Source organism: Callithrix jacchus, chromosome 20 (assembly GCF_049354715.1).
Source record: "Callithrix jacchus isolate 240 chromosome 20, calJac240_pri, whole genome shotgun sequence".
Taxonomy (NCBI): Eukaryota; Metazoa; Chordata; class Mammalia; order Primates; family Cebidae; genus Callithrix; species Callithrix jacchus.
The window spans coordinates 11,305,112-11,325,504 of record NC_133521.1 but is presented as its reverse complement, the minus strand read 5'-3'; the positions used below and the strand labels follow the sequence as shown (position 1 = coordinate 11,325,504).

The following is a 20,393-nucleotide window of genomic DNA, read 5'->3' as shown; positions in this document are numbered from 1 at the left end:
TAAGACCGAGGGGAAAAAATAATTACTGATTTCCAAATGTACTTCTTCAAGAGGTGAGGTATATCTTTGAGTATTTCTGAAGTTTTCAAAAGTCCAAAAACATAAGAAAATAATACTTAATGTTCACTATGAAGTTGATATTGGGCTGCAAAATTGGGGTTTAATCATTTGAATGCCAAAGAAGTGATATTTTTCTTTTTTTTGCAACCATCAATATCAGCAATGAACAATATTAACAATAAAATTAAATCAAAATGAAAAATGGACAGCATTTAAGATGATACTGTGGATAAAATTATAGCCAATTTTTGTTTTTAAGGTATATTTTCCTTTTAAAGATTTACAAATATGGTGTCTTTCATAACTGGAATAAGATAAATTCTATATAAAATTCAATTTTAAAAAGTATTCTCATGTACAGAGGCTGACATCATGGGTAGTCAAAGAATATGTTTAATAAAAAATAATTAAACTTCCATTTGCTCTATAGAACATCATAGAAAGTAATTTAATAAATTACAAATGACTTTTTAAGACGTTTGCTCAACTACAGAAAGCAAATTCAGACTACACAAAACACAACTGGTAAATATTGCAAATGTCCAAAAGAAAGATTGGACTAAGACTTGAATCATGAAACCTGAAACAAGGGCTATAAATACAAGGCAATAACAGCTATTTCTTTTAGTAACTACCAACACATAACTTGAATATCCTTTCAACTGCAACTTTAGTATTATGTAATTCTACTGATTTTTTTTTTTTCCTTATAACCCTTAGCTTTACATAACCTTATTTGCATGTGTTTTTTTAGCTGATAGCTGGACAACTTTTCCCCAGTCAATATTAAATAGAAGTATCTTGAAACCTAAGAGAATGTTTAAAGTTATGTTAGACTTAATGCTTTGAAAACTGTAATTGCCTTATTACATAGAAAGAGAATTACTAGGATGTTAACCAAATTTATTTGACCATAATTAGGAAAATACTTTCTCTCATAAATTTGATATAAATTAGATTTTAGTGACAAGATCTAGAGTTTTTTTTTTTTTTTTTTTTTTTTAGTTGGGGAAAGAAAGGAATAAAGATCATGTGGGTAGAACTAGAGGGAGGAAGGGAAATGTGGATGGTGTTGAAATACTCCACCGGCAAACTAAGTTAACTGTGTTTGAAAAACTTTGGCTATCTCATAGGTGTATTCTAATTAAACAAAAGTGCAATACTGCAAAGGGAAGATACTAAATATGTAATATATAATTTTCATGATGAAGAATTACTACCCACTTCTCCTGGATGGGCATTATAGAGACTATTGCTAAGACATTGCATAAAGGACTATCAATTCAAAGTACTATTTTGGGAAAATACAAAATCAATACAATCCCAATGGAACTTATATAATTTTGTAAATACATATAACACTGTCTCTCTAATAAGGGGTTAGTTATTTTACATACAGAAACATAATTTACTGGTAAAGGTCTTGGACAACCTAATACAATTGCTTACTCATGACAAAGCAACAGTTCTATCAAAACATACTGAAAGTTATTTTTTCTGTAGGAGAGAACTGGAATACTTTTTCCCTCTAAATTTATCCCCTTGCAGACATTACCGCTAACTTATTTGAGTACCAGAAAAATGCTAACATGTATCTCTCCTTAAAATGTCAGTATTTTAAAGTCCAATTCAATACTAATTGTTTTAAATATATATGAAGGTGAACCTGGACCTCTACCTTGTCAGAATAATAGCAGCTTTAGCAGCAGAAATTGTATCACAAATCAAATATCAGAGAAATTTTACATGGTAAAGGATTCTATGAAATTGAACAGAAGCCTTGGGCTTCACTTTTGTGGTTTACAGGTATAACTTGTACATCTTTTGGAGATTATTCAAAGTGCATTTTTAAAACGGGCAACTCAGTATATTTAATATAAACTGATAACCCAACACTGATTCTGGGCAACATTTAGTCTGCTTACACCTAGATATGCAAAATGAATTTAGGCTATCTGCGTATTTACCACTATTATCTGTTAATTCTGGAATATTTCCATGACATAAAACACAAGTAGAAATTTACGCAAAGAAAGCAAACAAACAATTTCTTTTACATGAAGTATGCTGTGTTGAAAGTTTCTTTTAGTGGCATTTCATGAGTTTGCCTTTTCTGAACCCTGGAAACAGACATTACTCATCTGAGACATAATTATTTCTCATAGGAGGCCAAACTTTGAAGAGTAAAAACTACGTATAGGGTGCCAAAATCACATGACACATGATTATTTTATGATTTTACTGATATCTGAGTTAAGCTCAGCAAAAAGCAAGTCATATTTCTTGCCAGATTAACATGATATATAGGATGTGTTTAAAAAACCCCTGAAAACAAGTATAGAATTAGAAACGAATGTAAACTTCCTAAACTAACTCAGCTGAGGTAACAGGTAGCCAGTTAAGTTGGCTGATTGGGAAACTTATTTCTTCTTTAAAACATACTTGTACCTGAATTGGAAACATCAGCAGTGCATCACAACACTAGAGCATTTTCATGTAATTAAAGCAATGGATGGTGATGTAGATTCTACAGCTTTCATGACATTCATTAGCTGCCCAAATTATTGCTGAGTTTTGATCTGTAAATTATAGGTGTCAAGGAGGCTGTAAAACTATATTCAAATTAAATCAGTAATATGCATAAAGTATTCTGTGTTCACTGCAAATATATTAAATATACAACTCTTATTGAGCATAATTTTCATAAAATTAACCCCCAACAAAATTATAATGCCTTTTGTTGTAATTTTACACCTTTATGTATCTGATAGTACATACGAGTTCAGAAACTTATGAATCTTAAGAAATATTACATGCAAAACGTCTCTGAAAGCAGTTTGCACTTCTAAACAAATAACTGAAATGTTCGGTCAGTAAGTTATTGATGCACTCAACACTGGGGTATTTACAATTAATTAAAATTAAAGAAAAAATCCAAAATCAGTTCATATTTTAAGTGCAGAGTCTGGGAATCAGTCTTCATTACTAGAATCTGAATCCTCAGATGACGATGATGTACTATCAGATCCAGATGAAGCATCAGCTTTCTCTGAACCCTCATCTGTGCTGTTTTCATTGAGAGGACTTGGTTCAGTTCCCCCTTTGTCTTCCTGATCTTTAATTCTGGAATCTTCTTCCTTAACTTCTACAGACTTAGATGAGCCTAAGTCACTGTTTTTGTTTTGTACATCAAAAGTATTGGACTGGGACAAAGTTGGAATATGAAGATTAAGGCCTGGAGTGAGAAGCATCCCTGGATAAAGTATATTAGATAGTAATAGTGGGTTAAGAGCTAATGGGTTGGCAGCTGCAGCTGTATTTAATGCAGCAGTAGAGGACGTGGACGGAGAACTTGACACAGAGTTTTCTCCACCATTCTCTGAACTTTGGCTCTCTGTCCTTTCTTTTTTTCCTTCTGGCTCCTTGGAGTCACTTCCCTTTTTGTCTTCTGTCCCAGATTCCGTAGGCTTTGTCAGGAGTCCTCCCATGCCCAACAGATTTGGTAATCCAGCCATTCCTGACAGCAGCATGGGGAACATAGCAGCCATGTTTTTAGCTTCTCCTCCAGAAGAAAGGCCAGTAGGCATTCCCATCAACCCTGCAGTTACTTGCAGTGACTGCAAGTTTTGTAGGTTTTGTTGTAAGGCCTGAAGAGTTGTGAGATCCACACCTGGAAGTAATCCATTGGCTAACAAAGGATTGCCTGAAACACTGGTGGCAGATGCAGCTGCTGCTGCTGCTGTGGCCTTTGCAATTCCACTTTTAGGCCGTCTCCCCCGCCTGCTTACTTCCTCTCTCACTACGGGACCAGTGAGAATACGTTCATACATGCTTTCTGGAAGAAATCCCTGGAAGAAATATATATTCATTAGTAATCCCTACATGAAAATAGCTATTAGCTTATACAAATAACCTATGAAAAATAGATAATTATTTGTAAATTTATTCTGTATTGATATTAAATAATCAATTAAAACAGAGATAACCTAATTTTATTTTAAGTGGTAGCTTCAAACAGCTCTTCCACTTTTCATTTTATCACAGAGTAAGTGACTGAAGAGGCCTTTAGCCTTCTTTCATACTGTAAAACATAATATTGTAGTATAATTCTAGAAAACATAAGGTCCAGATAAATTTTTTCTTTTTTCTTTCTTTCTTTTTTTTTTTTAAGAGATGGGGTTTTACCATGTTGGTCAGGCTGGTCTTGAACTCCTGACCTCAGGTGATCCGCCCGCCTTGGCCTCCAAAGTGCTTGGATTACAGGCGTGAGCCACCACGCCTGGCCTAGAAATTTTTTCATGAGTACTTCCATAACCCTTACATGTTTCACAGAATCACTTGTTCTAGAAGACCAAAGAAGTGGGACCCTTCTTTTTTTTTTTTTGAGACAAAGTCGTGCTCGGTCACCAGGCTGGAGTGCAGTGGCACAATCTCAGCTCAATGCAACCTCCACCTCCCCCGGTTCAAGTGATTCTCCTGCCTCAGCCTCCCAAGGAGCTGGGACTACAGGCACACACCAGCATGCCCAGCTAATTTTTGTATTTTTAGCAGACACTGGGGGTTTCACCATGTTGGCCAGGATAGTCTTGATCTCTTGACCTCATTATCTGCCGGCCTCGGCCTCCCAAAGTGCTGGGATTACAGGCGTGAGCCACCACACCTGGCCCATGGCTCCCTTCTAATTGGGAAGAACAATAAAGAAAGAATAGACGAAGTGAAAGGTTAAGGTTAAAATGAGATGCTTCATATAAATAATTTTACTGTCACTTTGGGAATGAAGGAGATAGAGCTATGCTCAAAAAAGATACTCAAAGTGGCAAAGTGGGGTAAGATCACCTGCAGTAGCACTTGCAGATTGGGAACCATAAAGCCCAGGACAAAAGAGAACAATCTGTGCTACTTTCACATGATTCTCCCATGATTTTCTGGGTCCCAGAACTCTTAGAAGTTTTAGGAGTTTAGAATCCCTGGACCAGTACTGTCTAATAGAAATATAATGTAAGCCACATATATCATTTAAAATTTTATTAGCAGCAACATTTAAAATAGGTAAAATAGAAATAGGTAACATTAATTTTAGTAGTATAGTCTATTTAATAGAACATAATCAAAATATTGTCACTTCAATACGTAATCTATAAAAATTGAGATATTTTACATTCCTTTTTTCCAACAAAGTCTTCAAAATCCAAAACCACTGTGTATTTTACACTTAATAGCACATTAATTCAGACTAGCCACAGTTCTAGTGCTCAACAGCCACATGTGCTTATTTGTGGCCACTGAGGGGCTACTTTTTGTGACAGTGCAGTTCTAGATAGTGGTTTAACACAAGACTCATTTGACTACTGTTTAATTTTGTTTTGAATTGAATCAACTTATTTTTTTTTTCTCTTTAATAAAGGCATCAGCGTTCATTGTAGAAAACACATCAAAACAAAACAAAACAAAACAAAACAAAATCATCCTTCATCTCATGATTCAGATAACCATTGCTAACATTTCAGTATGTGTTCTATTTTTTTCCTTGTGCAATTGTACACATTCTACAATTCCCCCCACCTCCCTTTCTGAAATAAACAAACAAACAAAAAAATAGAATCACACCAAACTTAGTTGTGTGTTTTTTTTTTTTGAGATGGAGTCCGGCTCTGTTGCCAGGCTGGAGTGCAGTGGCATGATCTTGGCTCACTGCAACTTTCACCTCCTGGTTTTAAGTGATTCTCCAGTCTCAGCCTCCCGGGTAGCTGGGACTACAGTGGTGCACCACCACACCCAGCTAATTTTTGTATTTTTAGTAAAGATGGGGTTTCACCATGTTGGCCAGGATGGTCTCGATCTCTTGACATTGTGATCTTCCCACCTCGACCTCCCAAAGTGCTGGGATTACAGGTGAGAGCCACTGTGCCTGGCCCACAAGAACTTAGTATTATAGCCTGCCCTTTCCATTTGGACACTTGTAAGAATAATATCTATTAATTATTCACCATTACCACATAAGTAGGCTTTACTATACCAAGAGCTTAAATACGACTGCTTTTAATATACTGCACTTTTTCTCCCTTTAGATGTTCTTCTAAGAGAGATATCTCTCTCATATATATATCTTAGAAGAATAAAAATAATAACGTATACATTATTATGATTTTTTGAGATGGAGTCTTGCTCTGTTCCCTAGGGTAGAATGCAGTGGTGAGATCTTGGCTCACTGCAACCTTTGCCTCCTGGGTCCAAGTGATTCTCCTGCCTCAGCCTCCTGAATAGCTGGGACTACTAATGCATACCACAATGCCTGGCTAATTTTTATATTTTTAGTACAGATGGGGTTTCTCTGTGTTGGCCAGCTGGTCTCGAACTCCTGCCCTCAGGTGACCCACTTGCCTCGGCCTCCCAAAGTGCTGGGATTTCAGGTGTGAGCTGCTGTGCTCGGCCTAAGATATAATTTTTAAAATAGTTGCATAGGCTGGGAGTGGTGGCTCAGGCCTGTAATCCTAGCACTTTGAAAGGCTGAGGCAGATCACTTGAGGCAGATCAAGTGAGGTGGACAGATCACTTGAGGCCAGGAGTTCAAGACCAGCCTGGTCAACATGGCGAAATACCATCTCTACTAAAAATCCAAAAATTAGCTGGTGTGTTGGTAGCGCCTCTTGTCCCAGTTACTAGGGAGGCTGAGGCATGAGAATCACTTGAACCCAGGAGGTGAAGGTTGTAGTGAGCCAAGGTTGCACCATTGCATTCTAGCCTGGGCAACAGAGAGAGAGAGACCCTGTCTCAAAAAAAAAAAAAAAAAAAGCGCATAGTTTTCCAATATCTTAATAAACTAATAGCCTCTCATTTTTTTTTACTAGTATACCATGATGAATATCCTTACGTATTTACGTATTTGCTCATATATTTGATTTTTCTTTGTGACATCATTCAAATGGTATCTTAGAGGTTAAAAACAAATCAGTATTTACTGATTCTCCCTTATAACCTGAGAAGCATCTGAGAAATTTACAACACGTACTGGAAAATAAAAATTGTGAACTAAAAAATGCTGTCACAAATTCATGGACTATTTTATTAATTATAATTAATCTAGGATATAATTGAATGGTATCCAATTTGAAAACAGTGTATGAGTTAGTATTTGTAAAATACTTACAGATTGCTTAACAACATCTCCCCATTCAGGAGCTACTCCATATTCTGAATTTTCTTTTAGGAACCTACATAAATCTTTTAAAGGGGGAGCGAATGCACCTCCAACCTGTAAATGAGAAACAGATTGTTAAATGCTAAACCATTATTACATAGAAAACTCTTGTTTGCTTTTATTTTGTGTTCTACATAGTTTATTTCCTTAAAATACATATTTTTTGAACCACCTTAGCTAATGTTTATGATTATATTAAAAAGGACCAAGGTCACCCATATGGACTATATTGATGTAACATACAAAATGTGATAATGTAAATTTTAAATGTTTTAAGTAGAATAACTAGAATAGTCAAATGAGTTACTACCATTTACTGTGCACTTACTATGCTGGACAGGCAGTATAACCTAGTTTAAAGTACATCCTCTGGAGTCAGACTTACCAGCTATGTGCTCGAGCAAATCAGTAAATCTCTTTCAGCCTCAATTTTCTGATCTGTAAAATGCGGATAACAATAATACTTCCCTCATAGGGTTTTATAAAGATAAAATGAGACAATTCAAGTGCCTTAGCATAATGCCTATCACATAATAAATATAAGTTATTATATGCTAAGTATTGTGCTAAGGATTTTAAATGTATAATTTATTTTAGTTCTCACTACATCCTTTTGAGATAGTATTATTTCTGTTTTTCAAATGAAGGAACTGAGCCTCAGAGAATTTATATAATTTGCCTAAAGTTAGCTAGTACATGTTATAGTCAGGATACAAACCTAGGTGTCAAAAACCAATACTGTTATCTATTATGTATATTGACACCCTAAAAGTATAAGATTATACATATCTTTCATATGTGAAGTGTGATATAATTAACCAATCATAAGTAAATAATTTGGAAAAAATGTAATATGACATTGAGACAAGATAACATTTTGAAATTTAAATTAAAAATATTACACTTGGACAAATTATTTATACCTACCAGTTTAATGTCCCTTTGGAGACTAAAGATATTTCTTGGGTAATTTCTTCTTATATACCTCATTAAATGATTAAATACTATATCCTGATAGGATACAGACAGGGTTCAATATGATCAGTTATATTACCTGTAAGTATTCTTTTTTTTTTTTTGAGACAGAGTGTCACTCTGTCACCCAGGCTGGAGTACAGTGGTATGATCTCAGCTCATTGCAATCTCCACCTCCCAAGTTCAAGTGATTTTCTTGAGTAGCTGGGTTTATAGGTGCCCACCACCATGCCTGGCTAATTTTTGTATTTTTAGTAGAGATAGGGTTTCAGGATGTTGGACCAGGCTGGTCTTGAACTGCTGACCTCAGGTGATCTGCCCACCTTGGCCTCCTAAAGTGCTGGAATTACAGGCCTGAGCCACTGTGCCCAGCATAAGTATTCTTATATGGTATTTCTTGAATTTTTTTTTTTTAAGAGATTCACTCACTCACTCACTCACTTTTTTTAATGGTCTCACTCTGTCGCCCAGGCTAGAATGCAGTGCTGTGATCATAGTTGACTGCAGCCTTGAACTCCTGGGCTCAAGCAATCATCCCTCCTGAGCTTCCTGAGTAGTTGGGATTACAGGCGTGCACCACCACATCCCCAGCTCCTTATATTTATTTAGATAATATATTTAAAGAAGTATATTTAAATAAATATATTTAAGGAAATAAGTATATTTACTTAGTCTCTGTAATTCTGTTGTCTTCTCTTTTTATTTCCTTCATTAAGCTTCTATTGAAAATGGAGGCCCTCTTGGGGGTTTATGGGGATTTAGCAGGTAGATTCTTTTCCTTAATAACTCATCAATCCTTAAGCCTGTACCCAAGAGACTCAAGACAATTAGGAATTCTACAAATTAAAGAACATGAACAAACCTCTCATGAAGTTACAACAATTAAAAATGAAATTTAGAATGTTTAATATCAAACCTAACAAATTGTTTCATTTCCTTAAAATTGACTAAGACAAATTCATTCATAATTTTAGTAATGTGTATTTCTGGTATAAGATGAAGTAGAAGGATTTGTAACAAAATCGACACAAGCACAAAATTAAGTAAAATGCTACTGAAATGTCACATTGTTCTTTCCTTAAGACATCTATGCTATCACTTTAAATTACTAACAAAAGCTGAATGAGCTATCTGTACAAAATTGTGGGAAAAACTAACATTAAAGAGTTGGTGTACCCAACAATATTAAAACAACTGTTATTTTAAAATAGTTTTCTTTCTTCCAATTCCAATATTTTTTATGAGAAATTCAAGTGCTTTTAGGTATTTTTATACTAGCAGTGAGTGCATTTAACAGAGAGCAAATCAGAACCAGACCTATGTAAGATAATTTAGTGTGGGAGAAAAATAATGCAATGAGAAATGTGATGTTCTTACCCATCACATTTTTTCTTTCCTATTTAGTTTGTGGGCTTGTTCATCAGAATAAAAAACAGTGTGTCAAAGCTACACATATACAAAACAGTGTCACAAGTTTCTATTGTTTGTTCTGTGAGGTAAATGAGAAACATAAAAGAAGAAATCTATGTAAGTCTATTTCTGAAAAACCTCCACTCTATCATTCATCATTCAGTAAAAGACAAGCCACAAAGGTGGCATTAGTGTACAAGGTACCTTTGTTTAAGACATTCTATTGTCATCAATCGGAAATTATGTACATGCTGATTTTAATAGAAAAAGATACTTTAAGGTCATCTGACAGAAAACTGCAGTGATAAATACATGAATTTTTGATGGCTATAATGTGAAACTCCGTAGATCAGAGTTTCTCAGCCTTTGCGGTGTAGACACTGTGACTTGATATTGTAGAGATTGTCCTATGTTCCATAGGAGGTTTAGCAGCATCTCTGGCCTCTACCTACTAGATGCCAGTAGTTTCTTCTTCCTGTGGCTACCGATGAAGTTTTCCAGACACTGCCAAATATTTCTTGAGAGGTGAAATTACCCCTGATGAGAATGACTGTCTTTGATGCATTGCCCTTGTATAAGTGTACAATCATATGCAATGGCGCTGCTTAGGCAGAGATGTGTTAAATGACTTGTTTATTTCATGTAACAGCTTAGCTTATGAAGTGAGATTTGAAATTAGACTGCATAAAATTAGACTCCATGATTTCCCCCAGAAATCTGATAAATTCAACTCATTTCCAGGTCTGTTAGAAAATACTACTGCATCATGAAATAGTGTTCTGGAGACCTCTAAAATATTGAATAAAAGATTAAGAAATAAATATTAAAATACCTTTCTAGCATTTCTTCTGTTAATCAGTTGAACACGTTCTTCTCCGGTGAGACTATTCACATCTAGTTTATTGGGGTTTCTGCAACGATGTCTTTTTTGTTTGGGCCTTCCCTCATGAAGCTGCATTCTCTAAAAGATATGGACATATCTTTAAAATCTTTGTGCAAAACAATTCAAGATATTAAAATGAGCTGATCCATGCAATTTAACAACCTTTATCTTTTGGTTGGTTATTTACATTTTTAAAATATCTAACTTTAATTTTACTTTATTTTTTTTGAAACAGGGTCTTGCTCTGGTTGCTCAGGTTAGAGAATAGTGGTGTGATCACAGCTCACTGCAGCTTTGACATCTCAGGCTCAAGTGATCCTCCACCTCAGCCTCTTGAGTAGCTGGGACCACCATGCCTGGCTAATCTTTTTTGTAGAGATGAAGGTTTTGTAGAGATGAAAGTTTTGCCACATTACTTAGGCTGATCTTGAACTCCTGGGCTCAAGCTATCCTCCCTCCTTGTCCTCCCAAATGCTGGGATTACAGATGTAAGACACCGTGCCTGGCCAAACTTTTAAGTATTTTAATAAGAAGTATCACATCAATCTTTTCATCAAATTATACATTAAAAAAGTAAAGCCTAGGCAACATGGTGAGACCCTATCTCTACAAAAAATTAAGAAATTAGCTGGCCATGATGGTATATACCTGTAGTCCCAGGTATTTGTGGGGGCTGAGGTAGGAAGACTGCTAGGGACTGGGAGGTAGAGGCTGCAGTGAGCCATGATCATGCCACTGCACTCCAGCCTGCACAACAAAGTGAGGCCCTGTCTCAAAACAAACAAACAAACACCCAACTCTCATCTAGCAATAAAAATAAAAACTCATCCCATCAAATCATGCTACTTCTTTATGCAACTATTAACAAAACAGGTCTTAATGTCTGCAGGTATTTCCAGCCAATTAAAAATATTTTCAGGAAACCAACACTCAAACTCTTCAGCTTAGCATACCAGTCCCATCAAGGCCTGAACCTATTAAATTCAACTCTTCTGTTTATTGTTTACTTACTATTACCCCATTCACTCCTCCACATACTCTGGAATATTAGACTAGCCACTGTTTTATTAATATGCCTTACAGTCATATCTTCTTTTCTTTTTTTTTTTTGAGACAGAGTCTTGCTCTGTCATCTAGTCTGGAAGGCAGTGGTGAGATCTTGGCTCATGGCACTTTGCCTCCTGGGTTCAAGCAATTCTCCTGCCTCAGCTTTCTGAGTAGCTGGGACTACAAGCACCCAACACCACACCCAGCTAATTTTGTATTTTTAGGTTTCACCATGTTGGCCAAGTTGGTCTCGAACTCCTGACTTCAAGTGTCTGCCTGCCTCAGCCTCCCAAAATGCTAGGATTACAAGCGTGAGCCACTGCACCTGGCCATTTTCTTTCTTCCTTCCTTCCTTCTTTCTTTCTTTCCTTCCTTCCTTCTTTCTTTTTTTTCTTTTCTTCTTTCTTTCTCTCTCTTTCTTTTTTTTTTTTTTGAGACAAAGTTTCGCTGTTGTTACCCAGACTGGAGTACAATGGCACGATCTCGGCTCACTGCAACCTCCACCTTCTGGGTTCAAGCAATTCTCCTGCCTCAGCCTCCTGAGTAGCTGGGACTACAGGTGTGCACCACCATGCCCAGCTAATTTTTGTATTTTTAGTAGAGACAGGGTTTCACCTTGTTGACCAGGATGGTCTTGATCTCTTGACCTCGTGATCCACCTGCCTTGGCCTCCCAAAGTGCTGGGATTATAGGCATGAGCCACTGCGCCCGGCCTACCTGGCCATTTTCTTAATGGCTCTATGTTGCCTAGGATATCCTCTTCTTTTGTTAACTAGGTCAACGCCAACTTACTCTTTTTTTAATCCCTCAGATGAATGTCAGCTCTATCTTCTTTATCTTCTTGAGAAACTTTAAACTGCCTAGGCAGAGTTAACTTTTTCAATTTTTGTTTTGTAAAAATAAAAATTATTTTTAATTTTAAAGTTATTCTCAGTTAATTTTTCTTACATTGTTTCCACAAGACTTTATACATACCTTTATTACAGTATACTCTCCACCATGTTACAATTATTTAGCTATAGAAATACTACAACAGAGTGTGAGATCCAAGAAGTCATTAATGGAAAATGATTTTTACATAGGAAAATGCTTTTCCGGGCCAGACGCGTTGGCTCACACCTGTAATCCCAGCACTTTGGGAGGCCGAGGCGGGTGGATCACAAGGCCAAGAGATGGAGACCATCCTGGTCAACCTGGTGAAATCCCATCTCTACTAAAAATACAAAAATTAGCTGGGCATGGTGGTGCATGTCTGTAGTCCCAGCTACTCGGGAGGCTAAGGCAGGAGAATTGCTTGAACCCAGGAGGCGGAGGTTGTGGTGAGCCGAGACTGTGCCATTGCACTCCAGCCTGGGTAACAAGAGCGAAACTCTGTCTCAAAAAAAGAAAGAAAATGCTTTTCCTTGGGAAAGCAGACAAATTACATCTTATATTCTTTAGAGAAACAAATGCTGCCCTTAAACTTTAAAATAAAGTAATATAAAACATTATGATAAAATATTTATTTGCAGGTAAACTAATGAATGGATATACAAATTTAAGAAGTTAACATAGACTCTTTTGCAGTAATAAGAGAAAGGTATGAGAATCCTTCAGAGTCTAGATTAAAGGTATGAGGGTAAAAACTTTATATTGTTTACTGTTGTATCCTCAATCTCTTAAAATAGTAAGTAGTATATAGTAATCACTCAGTAAAAATTTGTTAACTGAATAAACGAATGTTATCTTCAACATGTTAAGAAGTTATAGTGTTTAGACTCAGGATTCTCATTATTTTTAGAATTGGAATATTCAGCCAGGTGTGGCAGCTCACACCTGTAATCTCAACACTTTTGGAGGCCAAGGCAAGAGGATTGCTTGAGCCAGGAGTTTGAGACCTGTCTGAGCAATACAGTGAGACTCTGTGTCTTTAAAATAAAAATTGAAAAAATTAGCTGGATGTGGTGGCCTGGGGCCACCTGAACTTGAACTCCTGAACCCAAATGATCTGCCCACTTTGGCCTCCCAAAGTGCTGGGATTATGGGCATGAGCCACTGTGCCCAGCCTCATCTTTGATTAACATAAACTCACTGTTCATCTGGAGAGACATATACTCATAGTTTGAAGAAGAGCTTAAGAGGAGTAATTTGGACTCTGGATTTAAGAGTTTATTTGCTATGTGGTCTTGGACTATTTACTTAAATGAAATTAGTGTTTTAATTTCATTTATAAAGCAATTATAGGCCAGGTGTGGTGGCTCATGCCTGTAATCCTAGCACTTTGCAGGCAGATTTCTTGAGGCCAGGAGTTCAAGACCAGCCTGGCCAACATGGTGAAACCCTGTCTCTACTAAAAATACAAAAATTAGCTAGGCGTGGTGGTGTGCACATGTAGTCCCAGCTACTTAGGAGACTGAGGTGGGAGAATCGCTTGAACCCGGGAGGCAGAGGTTGAAGTGAGCCGAGACTGTGTCACTGCACTGCAGTGGGTGACAAAGTGAAACTTTGTCTCAAAAAAACAAAAAACAATTGTAACAATGCGTCCTAATAAAGGTATTGTATTAAATGAAGTAAGGCATGTTGGGTATATAAGTATGTCAGCATAACTGCAGGCACCTATTTAAGTTTCAATACATGTTTATTATAATCATTATTATTTTAAAATAAACTGCTTGGCTGAGTGCGGTGGCTCATGCCTGTAATCCTAACACTTTGGGAGCCCGAGGTGGGCGGATGACAAGGTCAAGAGATCGAGACTATCTTAGACAACATGGTGAAACCCTGTCTCTACTAAAAATACAAAATTAGCCAGGCATGGTGGTGTCTGCCTGTAGTCCCAGCTACTGGGGAGGCTGAGGCAGGAGAATCGCTTGAAACCCGGAGGCAGAGGTTGCACTGAGCCAAGATTGCGCCACTATACTCCAGCCTGGCAAAAGAGCGAGACTCTGTCTCAAAAAACAAAAAAACATTAAAAAAAAAATTGTGTAAGAAGTGATTGGAAGTTTTTTTTTTTTTTTTGTAAAATAAAGAGGAGGTTTCACCATATTGGCCAGGCTGGTCTTGAACTCCTGACCTTGGGAGATCCTCCTGCCTTGGCCTCCCAGAGTGCTGGGATTACCGGCGTGAGTCACCGCGCCCGGCCGTGATTGGAAGTTTTATACCTTAGCAACCTTCACTGGGTGTAACATAGCACTCTGTATTTTTATTATGAAATACTTGTTGAACACAGAATGGAAAAATGGAAAATAACATTGTATTGTATCATGGAAAGATGGTAATTATTTTCTCCTGCTAATTTTCCTTGATCTTAGGTAGAGCACATATTTGGCATAAATGGATGAGAATTTATGCTTCATTATGATAGGTCTGATAATTCATAGAAATAAAATATAACAAGATTTTTAAGGTATCACCTACAGGAATAAAAGCTCCCAAATCTTCCACATAACCTGGGTGCTCCTTAAGCCATTTTTCCAAATCCTTTCTCTTCGGTGCATCATCTCCTGCAAGTCGTGTTCCATCTTTAAGATTAATAACTGGAACTGGACTTTCTTTATCAGGAATTCCTTGAGGCTGAGTATAGGACAGTGCTGGATTTATCCCTCTGGAAATCTGTGAGGAGGTTAAGCCTAAAGTAACCTGTAAAAGAACACCAAGTGGAAACTTTATTTCCATGCTTCATCATTCTAATATTGGTTCAACAAAGCAATTCTTTTTGAAGAGAAAAAAAATAAGTTGTTCCTAAAACTGCTACTAAATCTTTTAAACTTAAAATTTCTATCACTCTTGGACAGTGCTAAGTTTCTACTAAGATGTAAAACTGTATGGCATACTTTTAATTTCTGTATTAATAGTCTATAAAACTTTCACAAAACAATATGTATATTTACTAGGATTGAATTTTGGACTCAAGGATCAGTAGTTTTTTAAGTACTGCTTTACTTACATGATTAGGTAGTTTATTTCTGTTAAAGAAGAGGATGTCAACACCTTCTACATTCTTCCTCCTTCCTCGCCTTTTTTTGACTATAGGCTGGTTGTCTAATATCACACCATTGGCACCAAGAGTTGGTTGAATGGAAGTACCTAATTGAATTAAAAATGCAAAATGGTGATACAAATTTAGTTCTTAAACAAATTGAAAGTAATCCCCTTCCTAAATATATGGAAGTGTTAGTTCTTATTTTATACATCTTTAATGCAGAAATTTTTGGCCAAACATATCATCCCCACCTCTCATTTAAAAACCTGAATTACGGGGGAGGACTCAAGATGGCGCTGTGAGAACAACCTAGGATTGAAGCTCGCGGAGAGGGTGAGTCAGAGCCACATTTCCAGATGGATCTTTGTTGCCCACAGAACGGGGAAATTCCCAGGTATAAAAGAGATGCGGGACGTCAGGCAGAGGTTTTGGCTGGTGTAGCCGGCAGCCGGTGTGGCGGCGGCCCGCACTGTAGCACAGCGGCGCTCCACAGCGCTCTGCACAAAGTGCACTGGTCCGGGTGCCCTGTTGAACTGGCAACCTGAGACTTGAGAGGGCTGAACTTGAGACTGAATGGGACTTGGACAGTGAGACAGCCCAGGAGATTCCAGGGACACAGCGTTTGGGGTAGCGTAGTGCGACAAACAAAATGGCGATTCCAAACGCTCCTGGTGGTGAGGTTCCCTGTAAGCGCAGCTCCGTGGGGGAAGGGGCGTCTGCCATTATCGAGGCAATCAGCCCCTACTGAGGTACACGCCCATTGCTGACGCAGCCTGCTGTTGCCGAGGCAACCCGTTACAACAGAGAGACTCCGCCGCAGGGTGTAGCCCGTGGCAGCAGGGCAGAGACCACAGCAGAAGGGCAGAGCCTGCAGCAACAGGGCGAACGTCAAACCAGCAGGGTGGAGCCTCGGCAGGCAAATAGTGACTAGACTGCCTCCTAGCTGGGCAAGACAGCACAATGGACACTCCAAAATAAAGCCCCAACCCCCCCAGACAGAGCATCTGAGAAAAAAAGGGTTTTTTTATGAGTTCTGTTGCAGCAGAATTAAACATAGCAGCCTAACAGCCCTGAATGAACATCAGAGCGCACAGCTCAGCACTTGAGCTCCTATAAAGTACAGACTATCTCCTCAAGCAGCTCCCTGGCCCCTCTATATCCAAAAGACTGACATCTGGCAGGCATCATTCTGGGACAAAGATAGGAAAAAAAGAAACTGGTAGCATCCCTCACTGTTCCACAGCTGCTATAGGTGCACCCCAGACAAGCAGGGCCTGGAGTGGACCTCAGCAGTCGTACAGCGAAGGGGCTAGTCTGGTAGAAGGAAAAGCAAGTAACAGAAATACTTCATCATCAACAATCTGGGTGTCTATTCAGAGACCCAATTGAAAAGTAAGCAACTACACAGACAACAGGTGGATAAATCCACAAAGATGGGAAGAAACCAGCGCAAAAAGGAGGAAAACACCCGAAACCAGAACACCTCGCCTCCTAGACAGAACCAAAACTCCTCACCAGCAAGGGAACAAAGCTGGACAAAGAATGACTGTGACGAAATGACGGAATTAGACTTCAGAAGGTGGATAATGAGAAACTTTTGTGAGCTAAAAGAACATGTTTTAAATCAATGCAAAGAAACTAAGAACCTTGAAAAAAGATATGAAAAAAGATTCGAGGAAATGATAACAAGAATGGATAACTTAGAGAGGAATATGAATGAATTAAAGGAGCTGAAAAACACAATACGAGAACTTTGCGAAGCATGCACAAGTTTCAATAGCCGAATTGACCAAGCAGAAGAAAGAATATCAGAAGTCGAAGATCAACCCAATGAAATAAAACGAGAAACCAAGATCAGAGAAAAAAGCGCAAAAAGGAATGAACAAAGTCTCCAAGAAATGTGGGACTATGTGAAGAGACCTAACCTACGTTTGATAGGTGTACCAGAAGGGGACGAAGAGAATGAATCCAAGCTGGAAAATATTCTTCAGGACATTATCCAGGAAAATTTCCCCCACCTAGCAAGACAGGCCAACACTCAAATGCAGGAAATACAGAGAACACCACAAAGATATTCCGCAAGAAGAGCAACCCCAAGGCAAATAATCATCAGATTCAACAAGGTTGAAATAAAGGAGAAAATACTAAGGGCAGCCAGAGAGAAAGGTCGGGTCACCCACAAAGGGAAGCCTATCAGACTCACAGCAGATCTCTTGGCAGAAACACTACAAGCCAGAATAGAGTGCGGGCCAATATTCAACATCCTTAAAGAAAAGAACTTTCAACCCAGAATTTCATATCCAGCCAAACTGAGCTTCAGAAGTGAAGGAAAAATAAAATCCTTTGCAAACAAGCAAGTACTCAGAGATTTTGTCACCACCAGGCCTGCTTTACAAGAGCTCCTGAAAGAGGCAGTACACATAGAAAGGAACAACCAGTACCAGCCATTCCAAAATCACACTAAATGCTAAAGAGCATCAACATAATGAAGAATCTACAACAACTAATGGGCAAAACAGCCAGCTAGCATCAAAATGGCAGTATCAAAGTCACACGTAACAATATTAACCCTAAATGTAAATGGACTAAATGCACCAATCAAAAGACACAGACTGGCAAATTGGATAAAAATCCAAAACCCATCAGTGTGCTGTATCCAGGAAACCCATCTCACATGCAAGGATACACAAAGGCTCAAAATAAAGGGATGGAGGAAGATTTACCAAGCAAACAAATGAAGAGCAAAAAAAAGCAGGAGTTGAAATTCTCATCTCTGATATAACAGACTTTAAACCAACAAAGATCAAAAGAGACAAAGAAGGCCATTACATAATGGTAAAAGGATCGATACAACAAGAAGAGCTAACGATCCTAAACATATATGGACCCAATACAGGAGCACCCAGATACATAAGGCAAGTTCTCAATGACCTACAAAGAGACTTAGACTCCCACACAATAATAGTGGGAGACTTGAACACCCCACTGTCAATATTAGACAGATCAACCAGACAGAAAATCAACAAGGATATCCAGGGCTTGAACTCAGACCTGGAGCAAGCAAACCTGATAGACATTTACAGAACTCTCCACCCCAAATCCACAGAATATACATTCTTCTCAGCACCACATCACACCTACTCTAAAATTGACCATATAATTGGAAGTAAAGCACTCCTCAGCAAATGCAAAACAACTGAAATAATAACAAACAGTTTCTCAGACCACAGTGCAATCAAGTTAGAACTCAGAATTCAGAAACCAACCCAGAACCGCACAGCTTCATGGAAACTGAACAACTGGCTCTTGAATGTTGACTGGATAAACAATGAAATGAAGGCAGAAATAAAGAAGTTCTTTGAAACCAATGAGAACGAAGACACAACATGCCAGAATCTCTGGGACACATTTAAAGCAGTCTCTAGAGGAAAGTATATAGCAATAAGTGCCCATATGAGGAGAATGGAGAGATCCAAAATTGACACCCTATCATCAAAATTGAAAGAGCTAGAGGAGCAAGATCAAAAAAGCTCAAAACCCAGCAGAAGACAAGAAATAACTAAGATCAGAGCTGAACTGATGGAGATTGAGACACGAAAAACCCTTCAAAAAATCAATAAATCCAAGAGCTGGTTTTTTGAAAAGATCAACAAAATAGACAGACCACTAGCCAGATTGATTAAAAAGAAAAGAGAGAACAACCAAATAGATGCAATAAAAAATGATAAAGGGGAAATCACCACAGATTCCACAGAAATTCAAACCATCATCCGAGAATATTACAAACAACTCTATGCACATAAACTAGTAAACCTGGAAGAAATGGATAAATTCCTGGACTCCTGTGTCCTGCCCCAAGCCTAAACCAGGAGGAAGCTGAAACTATGAATAGACCAATAACAAGGGCAGAAGTCGAGGCAGCAATTAAGAGCCTACCACACACAAAAAGCCCAGGTCCAGACAGGTTCAGAGCCGAATTCTACCAGACACACAAAGAGGAGCTGGTACCATTGCTTCTGAAACTATTCCAAATAATCCAAAAAGAGGGAATCCTTCCCAAATCATTTTATGAGACCAATATCATACTGATACCAAAACCCGGCAGAGACCCAACAAGAAAAGAAAACTTCAGGCCAATATCCATGATGAACATAGATGCAAAAATCTTCAATAAAATATTGGCAAGCCGATTGCAACAGCAAACCAAAAAACTTTTTCATCATGATCAAGTAGGATTCATCCTGGGGATGCAAGGCTGGTTCAACATACGCAAGTCTATAAACATAATTCACCACATAAACAGAACCAAAAACAAAAACCACATGATTATCTCAATTGACGCAGAGAAGGCATTTGACAAAATTCAACAGCCCTTTATGCTAAAAACCCTCAACAAACTCGGTATCGATGGAACATATTTCAAAGTAATAAAAGCTATTTATGACAAACCAACAGCCAATATCATACAGAATGGGCAAAAACTGAAAGCATTCCCTTTGAAATCCGGCACTAGACAAGGATGCCCTCTTTCACCACTCCTATTCAATATAGTACTGGAAGTTCTAGCCACAGCAATCAGGCAAGAAAAAGAAATAAAGGGCATTCAAATAGGAAAGGTGGAAGCCAAATTGTCTCTATTTGCAGACGACATGATAGTATACCTAGAAGACCCCATTGCCTCAGCCCAAAAACTCCTGAAACTGATAAGCAACTTCAGCAAAGTCTCAGGATATAAAATCAATGTGCAAAAATCACAAGCTTTCCTCTACACCAATAACAGACTTAAAGAAAGCCAAATCAAGAACAAACTGCCATTCACAATTGCTACAAAAAGAATAAAATACCTCGGAATACAACTC

At 38.0% G+C, this 20,393-nt stretch overlaps 1 protein-coding gene across 25 annotated transcripts in view; it reads right to left on the bottom strand.

The window, feature by feature from the left end:
- Positions 1–437: 437 nt before the first annotated feature.
- Positions 438–20,393, bottom strand: part of CHD9 (chromodomain helicase DNA binding protein 9) — a 286,203-nt gene continuing 266,247 nt past the window's right edge. For 21 of the 25 annotated variants that reach the window (XM_078358110.1, XM_035281960.3, XM_035281963.3 and 18 more), the window contains 5 exons: positions 15,499–15,638; positions 14,970–15,191; positions 10,476–10,604; positions 7,208–7,312; positions 438–3,908 (listed from right to left, as the gene is read on the bottom strand). In XM_078358110.1, the coding sequence (XP_078214236.1) occupies positions 3,033–3,908; positions 7,208–7,312; positions 10,476–10,604; positions 14,970–15,191; positions 15,499–15,638 (1,472 nt within the window). In that variant the 3' untranslated portion in view covers positions 438–3,032. Of the gene's footprint in view, positions 3,909–7,207; positions 7,313–7,643; positions 7,697–8,901; positions 9,037–10,475; positions 10,605–14,969; positions 15,192–15,498; positions 15,639–20,393 lie in introns of all 25 variants that reach the window. The other 4 variants (XR_013530432.1, XR_013530433.1, XR_013530430.1 and 1 more) reach the window with 2 other exon arrangements.